Raw genomic sequence first — 10,510 nt, 5'->3', positions numbered from 1 at the left:
ACCATAGACTTTGCATGTAAACCTGATGCTCCTGATGCTGAAATCGCGTTTGGTGTGAACGCACCATTAGAGTTCTGCCAACTTTGTCAACTAAATGCTGGGTGGTATTGACCAAAATTTTATATCATTCTTTTGACAACAATTTTATTTTTAACAATTATCGGTATTTTGGTAATTGCTTTTTTATCACAGCTCAGGCTAATGTTAAAATTTACGAAACGCTGCTTATTMATTAGCAAACTGTAGTCAGCTTAAGTGACTCTCTTGCTGCAACACAGATTTCCCTTACTTTTTCCTTTTACTGTACCTCTGTCAATGTTGCGTTTTCCCTACTCTGTCTATTTTGCCTTCCCTGGTTTTAGACAGTCGCGCATTCTGGGCTTACATGYCYTTAGKAGTGAGGGGAGGCAGGTAAAGTCATGAATGACGAGCTGAGCAAAGATCACTATCAAGCAAATTTACTTCATGCATGAAATCTATCTTTGCACGTCATTAAAGGGGTGTACWCCACATTCAGCAATGGCGAAAATGGGATTTATTTTTGCTTTTTCTCTGCCAATGTAWGCAACAAAATCGCCACCTGCTGCCAGTTATTGGGAAGGCTGCGCCCACAATAGCTTGCCCTATGTGCAGCTAGTTCCTGAATGCATGTTCAGTGGTTCCGCATGGAAAAACGTCACCCATTAACAGTTTACGGACTGGCGTGACTTAACATTCTGAACCTGTTCAAGCTATTTAAACTGGTATGCCTGTATTACAAAATTCATATCATGACAAAAAAAAGAAGAAGAATAACGTTTTCGGTACAAACTGGTACACCACCCAGCTCCTATACAACAAGAATGGCAGCAGAAGAAAAGTTTACATTAAGTCATACACAAAGACATGGTTCCAAAATAAGCATCATATAGKCATGATTAGCAAAGTGTTAAAACAAAGGCATTTAAAGAAAAACTGTTGCTGTTTTTACAGGCTTCAATAAATTGCCACTCAGCATCACTACATTGTTATCTGCAGGGATGGCACGTGTCTTCAGCTTGGTTTTGTGCTGAGCAATGCCAGCGGCCTGCCAAAAGCAAATACCTTACAGAGCTTGTGATATCTGCTTTTCAACCAGCCAACCAAGCACAGCCACCTTTTAAAACAGGTTTGTGATTCAATCTCAGAAGTGTAATGATACAGTGTCCTGAACATATTCATGCWGGCAGCCAGCCAACAGAAAAGAACATAAACAGACCGACTGCTATCTAATCTGTATACCTGGGTCAAACAATGTGGGTGCACTCACAGACAGACAGCCTACATGACGTCACTCCTTTCCACTCCTTTTGCAGCAAGTGAAGAAGAAATTATCTACACCCACAATGTCAAATTTCTTTGTTAAACCGCCTTCTGTGCGTTACTCAACTGTCAAAACACAGTGATGTCACTTTTAGGACATTCTGTCCCATGTCTAATGCAACACAGAGTTAAAGCACCAAAACAATAAATAAATATATCAGACATAAAGACGAAGGAGTGGCGTGTGTCAAAGAAACAAGACCAATAGCTTTGTAGCTCAAGCTACAGCCTCAGGGGGGAATCTGTGCCCTTTCTGCCCCAATAAACTTCATTGGGATTCCTAACATGAGAGCCCGGGGATAGACATTTCTTCACGCTAACCTGTCTGTTGTCCTCAAGCAATGAGAAGGGGGGAAAGGTAGTTCAACAAGCTGAACTGTCTACACTCTTGCTTAGTCATAGGTCCTGAAAAAGCAGAGAACATGACTAATTGGCTATTTTGAAAATCTTCATAATACATTATTTTCTCCCTTCTTTTCAGCATTTCAAACAGTTTGAAACAAGACTGTCTGCTTGATTAGTAATCTGCTAATTGTAATAAAGAGTGTGTGTGATAGTGACTGCCAGGAAATAGACACAAGCCTCTTTCATGCACGCACTGCTTGTGTAAATATGTTGGTGTGATGTCTGTGAAAACTGAATAACGTACTGCACAGCCCTACAAAGGAAGCTTCCAGAGCATGTACTGAAGACAGAATTTCGTGCAAGTTGAGAATTAAACAGCTTACCTATACCTGACATTATAATGACATCCTTAAAGCCATGATAAAAAAAAATCTGAGCTACATCAATGTGCATCAGTCCAAGACAGGCTGACTTTTGAGTTAGCAATAACTTCACCTCCTGCAAACATAGTGGTAACTAATTATTACAATTTATAGCAAATTCATTATACTATTCTAAAATCCAGAGATGCACTGTTTTTTTTTTCTAAATATGAATACTTAAGTATTCCAAGATCACATAACATTATTTAATATACCCTTCATGGAAAGATGGGACAAAATGATTGCTATGATGACACTCCTGAATAAGTACTTATACCAAAGGAGAAAAAAAAGTCCTTTGAGATAGTTTTATCTATAATCAGCTAACACAGACAGTGAGAAAAACCTATCAGACTGATTAGGGAAGGAACAGACTCTCATCCCAGGTATCAAGTAAGAAAAATCAGTGCATTGTGACAAACAACTAAAACTCAAAGCAAGAAGTAAAAGCACACAAGTGCTCAAATGTGTGAAATATGCAGTCTGGTGTGATCTCACAGTATATCCTGTGAATACAAAACAAAACGAAAAAGAAAAATTGAAAGAATACGAAGAGCATCAGCTCACACTTGCTGATAAAGAATAAGAGTGTAATAAACTGTCTGGTCACCCCTGAATCAGCAGAAACAGGCAGGGTATGATTAATAATATTGCAGCAGCAGGTTGCAGGTTGGTCTTTACAATAACACCTTTTATACAGTTTTCTTTATCCACAGGAATGGGAGCCTAAAATGTGGCACAGCAGTTGCATCCAGTTAAATAAAACAGAAATAACTATTTCCTGCTATTTCAGACAAAAATGGAGAACAACACACATAAATTTAAAGTATATTTCAATTTTAAACACTGAACATAAACAACTGCAATAAATACCAAGGCTAAGTGCCATGATTAGATGAAAGGCAGTAGCCTAGTTTGAGGTCCAACACCCTTTAAATGGATATGTGAGGACAAGACACTTGGACATCACAGCTCTCTCTTTGTCCTTCTTTTCTCTATTGTTGCGACCCAGTCTTTTGTGAAGTGAAAATAATGTTCAGGCCCTGAAGCACTCTTGGCTTTCAGGACAGGATTGTTAGAGGTGTCCACAGGCATCAACGTCACAGAGTTGGGTGATAGACCCCACAACTCCCCCTGGCACTCAGAGCCAAGCTAATGCCCAAGCACAATTCATTCTTCAACATTACCAACCTCAGGGCAAAGCGTGGTTTTTTTGTTTTGTTTTGTATTTAATCTCTGTCATCTTTATCCATTTGCTAGCTCAATTTCTTTCTTTTCAAGCATTCTAGACTACTACAGCTGAATAGGAATCTGTGGACAATAAAAACACCCAGACAAGACAAGAGACTGACAATTGTTTTACATCTTCGAAGAAGCGTTGCTGATTCGTAAGATTGTATTAGATATACGTATGTGTATTTGCTCTGGCTCATGTATTGTTGATATGCCTGCATGTGGTAACAATACAAAAAAGTAACGTGTAGGTGAGAAGTCTAATTCAACATTTTTGAGATGCTTCTAGTGTTCCTCACCTTGCTGTGAAAAAATTCCAGCAAAAAAAAATCTTACTCTACTAAATCATATCTAAAATGCAAAAGGTGATAGTCAAGATTTTACATTTCTGCACAATTTTCTAAACTTCTCGAGCGTTTGTAAACTTAAATAAAGTAATAATGAAAGAAAAGGTATTGCAAACAATGGGATAACCTGTTACACACACACACAAAAAAAAGAAAAACTTTGACCATGAGCAGTCCAAAAGGTCTGTCAGACAATTTAATCTTCAGCAACAAGTTCAATGCCTTCAAAACGATTTTTCTCTTGATAGTTGAGTAAAAACAGCAGCTGCTAATTTTGRAATAAAGAACAAGATACCATGTAAAGTGTTTAAAATTGTTAAACTGATATCAAAATGTGTAAGATTACTCTGAAGAGCTAATCAGAAAAAAGGCAAACACACACTTCAATCACCTTTATGTGCAATTTTTCTATTCAGACTTACAGCTATATAAAAAGAACATTTAGATTAGAGTCAAGTAAAAGAGAGTCATGACTTCAGCATATGTCCTTGCAACATCAGGTAAAGGAACTAATAATCTTCCTTTCTTTTTGGTCTGTTTCTGATAAGATTGTACACCTATGCTAAATTTATGCTTGCTGTTCTTGACTGAAATGACTGTGACAGGTGTACTGTGCCTTTTTGTGTGTTTTGACTGGTCAAGCACTCCTGATTTCTGTAAGCTTTTGCGCACTGAGTGAGTGACACATTGTAAGTCAAGAACAGCCACAGAAAAAATAAGTAAACTTGGCAATTAGTTCAAACGAGCAATGAGCATCTGTAAAACTGAACAAAATCCAAGACATGCAAACAATAAATGAACAAAAAAATGTATTTTCAATATAAAATGTAATTTATAACAAATCTTGTGCATTGTGTGGGAGGAGGACTGCAGTAAGTGTAGCATGTCTCAAGTGTCTGTACAGCAACTCGGCTATGGTAAAAAAACTGTTCACGTCATCACCACTAAACAAGTATAATCTGGTCTTCAACCTCAAAAGACAAAAACATAAATTTGAAAAAGGAAAAAAAAAGACTAGTTATTCCAGTTTCTGTGACTTAAATACTAAAACACGACTTGTGTGAAGCACTGCACCTCAAGCAAAGAACGCAGCAAATACATGGCACTTAACACAGCTTATGTTGATGAAAGATCTCCAAAGGGGAACACTGAAAAACATGTCACGAGTAAACACACTGTTGTGTGAAGTGTCTGACCAACAAACAGTGGCAAACTGAATTATTAAGCCAGACGCAATAAAGTTGTCAAATAAAAGCTCAATTTTAATGTTTTAGTCATGTAAAAAGAATAATYTCATTTAATATGTTTTTCATGCTGTATTTATTTATCCAAAAGTCAATATCAAGACAATTTTTATTTTTTTGTGGACTAGTATTCCTTTTATGTGTTGTTTGAGCTTTTAACATTTGAATTAGCATCTAGCTCAACACATATGTCTTTATGCAAATTCTGTGAAAGAATATTCAGAATTAACTATGCTATCTTACAAAATATTTTCTCTTGCTCCTACCTTTCCATCTTAATGCAATATCCTAATGGTTCTTCAACTTTACACTTGATGGTGAACTCTAAAACACAATAGCGTTGTCTGCAGCTATGCTTTATCAAAACTTGACAATGGTTTTTGAGGTTTTATCTGTAGAATCTGGACATTAACTAGTAGCATTTGTTAAAGAGAAAGCATAATTAAMTTCCATTGTAAGTTTTGGCTGCAAAGGTCTTTTTGCCTACAAAATAAAAGCCTTTCTGTTCAGAGCTTTAAATAACTTCTGGATTTCCATTTTACCGGATAGTTCGGAGCAGCTGACACAGCTCCTTTAGTATCGGCGCAGACTTGATGAAATGGAGGGATGCTGCATTATCAGGGAGGTCTGCCAAATACAGGAGACGCATACAAGCAGGCCGAGCTGTCAGAAGCACTCATGAAAACACTTATCACGAGGAAACAAATTACACTGCAGTAAGGCAAACATTAACTCCAGCACCATATTATTGTCATTCGGCACAGATGTAACTACTTAACTGGTCATCATACATTATAATTAGCATTTTCTCTGTTTCTGTTTTATTGCAAGTTTGATGCTCTAAGACTTTCCACTCAATTTCCAGTTTTGTTTTGAGAATCATTCAATATTAAGTTTGCATCACAACTTAATGAATTAACAATAAACTGGGTAAAACAGTCCAATCAATAACAGCTAATGTTTGACAAGTATGCTTAATATAAATCCATTTATAACATCAGCTGACAATGTTAGTAATGACGGTAAAACMCCAATCCGCCTCTTGGAACAAACTTGACCTGTATGGAGATCCCTGTGAAGGAATCRGCAGCAGACAGCCAGTTTGCCAGCACTGAAAGCTATTGTTTACTACTAGTGATGTCACCAGCACTACTTCCTGGGAGGGCCTCGGGGTGGGTGGGAAGGGGAAGGGGTGGGAAAACATGGAGATCAGCAGAACTTTATGACAAAGAGCTAACGGCACACTAAACTGACCCACCAGCTCGTGACCCAGCCCCAACAGATTTGAATTGCATACTGCTGTCAAAAATCCACAATGCAAAAATACAGACAAGACAATGTCACACACATAGCGAGAAAAAAACAGGGGCAGGAAAATGCACTTGAACTTAAGGAGGTGCAAGTATTAGACTCAACTGTTTTTTCAAAAGACACCCTAAAAAACAGCTTTATTTTACACATGACCAAGTCTTTGAAGGTGTTCTACTGTATGTTCCTAAACAGTTTGCTTCGTTCTCTTTGGTTTCACTGATAACTTATGTTGTCCTCTATTTGTATAACAAAAAAAAAAAAAAAAAAAAAAAAAAAAAAAAAAAACTATTAAGAGCATCAGGCCTGGGAAACCCCAACAAATTAACAAGCTTAAAGAAATATGAACAGACAAGACATCTGTGTAGCACTCTCAAGCCTTCACAGGTTAGAGCAAGTCTGAGATGTCCAAATGCACTGGAAGGTATTCTACAGCAAACCGTCAGCTTTAAGAGTGACTTCTATCTGGGATTAATTGTAGTATACTGTATGTTATCTGAAGTATTGGTAATTATATCTGCATATCTACTAGGGCTGTGTATTGGCAAGAATTTGGTGATACGATACATATCACGACAGAGGGGTCACGATATGATATATCCCGATATATTGTGATACTATAAGCAAGGCGATATATTGCGATTTTTTGTCCAAAAATTCTATTAAATAAAAACGTCTTACGGGGAAAAAAATGAAAAACCAAAATTCATTGTCTCAGAAAATTCTAATATAACATACTGTAGACATGCTTTTGATACATTTAGCTGTGTTCTGCTTTGTATGTATTTTATTTTCTTTGTTTCATATTTCTTATTTCATCCATGTTTTCAATTATTAGACTAAATTTGACAATAGTTTGAAAATATATATTTTGCAGCTTTTAGTTTTTAATATTAATTTACAATATGGTCACCCAACACTTAACAACAATAGCCTGTAACTCAAGAGGTAGAGTAGCCAAATGGCTGGCTCACTGCTGCAAACTAGTGGTCAGAGGCTGAACTACAACATAAAAATGAACGGCTGGCAGGAAAGTTGACATTTTAAACCTTAATAAAAAATTGATACAGGGCTTTAGAATATCGATACAGTATCGGGAAATGAAATTTCGCAATATTTCAGTGTATCGATATTTTCTTACACCCCTAATATCTACTGCTGTTCATTTTATTATTTTTCCAGCTTTACAATCTGATCCATCCCAAGATCTATGTCAGTTTAATTGATAATGCTAAACACAGCATTGTGTTACAAACATCTGACCAACCAGACACACATGCACAATAAAATAACCCTACAATAGCAGTTGGTGCCAGCCACTGTTGCCACCCTCGCAGTGGGGGGAAGMGGGTCATGTTAAATGGGTTGGGCTTTAGCCTCCAGCTCAAGCCATGAGGATATTTCACATCCCAACCTGTGCAATAAGCTCCCCTCTTTTTCCAAGTCCACCAACACATTCCAGTGAGCTGGCCAGCTCCACTTGCAGGTATGTGAGATTCTGGGAAGGAGGGGGAAGGACTTGAAGTCATGCACCAGCTTCCCTTCTGCTTCACTGTTTAGGTACATCAGAATGAGAACAGAAACCTCCTTATTCCCAAGGTACAAGGAGGAACTCCTGTAATGCCATGCAATATGCAGTATTAGCTCTAAAACTGGCACAGAGGAAAAAAGATCCTTCTTTTTTTATTCAGTCCAAAAAAACATGTTATTTAGCCTTCTGGTTTAACCTTTGATTTCCAGACTGACAGCTGCCAAGATGAAGAGATTATTTCATTGAGCTAAGGTTTAATTTAAATCCAGAGATTGCTTTAATAGGTGCAGGAGAGGGTTAGCTTTAAAGGCTTAGTGGTAATAATGATGTTGAAAGGTGTACAGGGATCAGAGATGACTGTTTCCTGGTATACAAACAGTGACAAGGCCTTCTCACTCACGGGACAAGTAGTACTTCACTGCAAAATAACTCCATGCTGAGCTAAGCAGACCTTCCATGGAAATCTTGTGCCCTTCTTTAGCAAATGAATAGCACGTTTATGACACAGAACACCAACACAGTTTGCTAAGTGTTAAAACAACATTAAAGCATGAATGCAATTATACACGTGTACCGAGTTTCAAATTAAAATGATGCATTCACCCCCCCCTGATGACTCAATTCGTGCAGACAGTGGATTAGTGCACATACCTGTCAGTGAAGCTGGACTGTGTGTCACTCATTGGGCTTCCCGTTCTAGATTTGCAGCAAGTTATATCCTTTTAACATTTTCCACGGTGTGCTGAGGTGATCTCCTGGAGCATCCTTGTTGTCGGGCATTCATCTGAAGCTGGCATGGGTTTTTAGAGAACGGTGCTGAGGATCAATACACTTTAGAGCAGTGTCAAGTCGATGCAAGACATGTCCAAACGAACATATAATATAGATGGTGGGGGAAACGAATGAATGATTGATCTGTCAATAAATAATCCTTGCACAAATGAAGCAGCTACAAGGCATCGAACAGTGCGGACCTTGGCTGTTAATCGGYGCCTCGGTCGATGATATCCCACCCCGGCAATGAACAGTATTTTTTGCCAGCAAAACAAATAAATAAATATATAACTCCGTCTGGCACAACTTGCAGTGCAGATACGAACTCCTCGTACGACTCCTTCTGCGTTCACATCCCAGTTATCCGCCGGCAGGGAACGTGTAAACAATCCAACGCACCCGACACCCCTTGGCCCAGCCGATGAAGTCCGTCTGCCACCACCTCAGCTCGGCCCGAAAAAAAAAAAATATGGCCCTAAATGATCCTTAAAGATGCTGGAAATTCCTGCAGTCCCATTTGGTATTCCCTGATCCCAGAAACGCTCGGCCGTGGCTGTCTGCGTGTAGACGAGTCCCCCGTGATCATGAGAATCCCTCTGTTATAGCGAGTTGTTCCACGAACCGCGTTACAAGTTAGCAAAACTGTAGCTACGCTGTAGTTGTTGTATTTAAAGCAACACAAGCCGGTTATAGTGTTAAAACAAGCATACTGATTCAGAAAAGCCCCATTCACGGCGAAATGGCAGGCGTTAAATCTCGGCAGCTACCAGCTAACAAAACAGATGAGCTCTTAAAAAAAAAAAAAAAAACTTTGCTTCGTGTGCTCTCTTGTTTCGAGTGCAAACTAAGCAAACTCCCGTTCACAACAATGAGCCAGCACAGAGTTGTTACACATACGAACACAGCCTCTTGAATCTTGCCATAAAGTCCCTCGAATAAGTCTTATTCAGCAATGATTTTAAAAAAAAAAGGAGGAAAATCCAGTGGCTTCGTGTTAGCACGGCGCTACGTCGCTTGACTCCATGTTTCCAAAATTTAGTCGTTTCTCGGCTGATTTCTCGTGGATGGAAAAGCAGCTAACGGGACATAAAAAAAAGTTAGCACCCGCTCCTCTGTAAACAACGACCACCGCTCGCAAAAATATACAAATAAAAAAATATATATAAACGCATAGGGGCTTCAAACTTTTTCCTAGTGAACGTGCAACGTGTTTTCCGACAGAATACACCGTTTTCAGAAGAGCAGAACTTGCGGAAAGGTACCAAAAATCCCACTATCTGCCGCTAGCAACGCCCTACCCGCTACCAGTCAGCGAGGGTCCAGTAGCTCCTCGACTAACCACTTCCGCCAGGATGGGAAAATGTAGTTTCATCGTGACGTTAGGGAACATTGCTGTAACTCATTTTTAAAAGGCTGACACAACATACACTAGCAAGGTAATATTCATTTAATAGTGTATTGTGCATTTATACAGTAATGCCACTGGCCAAAAATTGCTTGATTTGACCAAAGCAACATTAAAAAAATGTATTTACTTAACATTACTCACATATTAGCATTATGTCCTGTTTTTTTCTTCATATTTTCAGTTCTATTTTAGCCATTTTTTTAAATAAAAAAGCTCATTCAGAATTTGAGTCCTATGACTTTTGATTTTTGTAATGTTTTAACATTTCAAATTTTTTTAGTTACAAATATTTTCTGTATTAAACCACATATAAAGGATCTTCAAGATCCCTTTCTGTGGTTTTTGTCTTCTTATGCTATTGTACAGCTACCAAATTGCTACTTTTAGCTTTTAGCTAATGTTTTGCTGCTTTTACATTTAGCTAATTTGGGCTTTTAGCTAGCCTTTTGCTTTATTTAGCATGTAGCCAGTGTTCTGCTCCTTTTTGTTTTTCTGTAGTTATTAGCTGGTTTTCTGCTTGCCATTGTCAACAGCATTTATATATATATATATATATA

The 10,510-nt window shown here is 38.2% G+C and overlaps 1 protein-coding gene across 6 annotated transcripts in view; it reads right to left on the bottom strand.

Moving 5' to 3' along the window:
* arhgef12a (Rho guanine nucleotide exchange factor (GEF) 12a) overlaps positions 1 to 9,874 on the bottom strand; it is a 45,818-nt gene extending 35,944 nt beyond the window's left edge. For all 6 annotated transcript variants that reach the window (XM_014005275.1, XM_014005278.1, XM_014005277.1 and 3 more), the window contains exon 1: positions 8,423 to 9,874. In XM_014005275.1, the coding sequence (XP_013860729.1) occupies positions 8,423 to 8,454 (32 nt within the window). In that variant the 5' untranslated portion in view covers positions 8,455 to 9,874. The remainder of the gene's footprint in view (positions 1 to 8,422) is intronic.
* Between the last annotated feature and the right edge of the window lie 636 nt (positions 9,875 to 10,510).

This window comes from Austrofundulus limnaeus, unplaced genomic scaffold (genome assembly GCF_001266775.1).
Source record: "Austrofundulus limnaeus strain Quisiro unplaced genomic scaffold, Austrofundulus_limnaeus-1.0 Scaffold29, whole genome shotgun sequence".
In the NCBI taxonomy this organism is placed as follows: domain Eukaryota; kingdom Metazoa; phylum Chordata; class Actinopteri; order Cyprinodontiformes; family Rivulidae; genus Austrofundulus; species Austrofundulus limnaeus.
The sequence above is the reverse complement of the archived record's forward strand: the minus strand, read 5'-3'. Positions and strand labels throughout refer to the sequence as shown.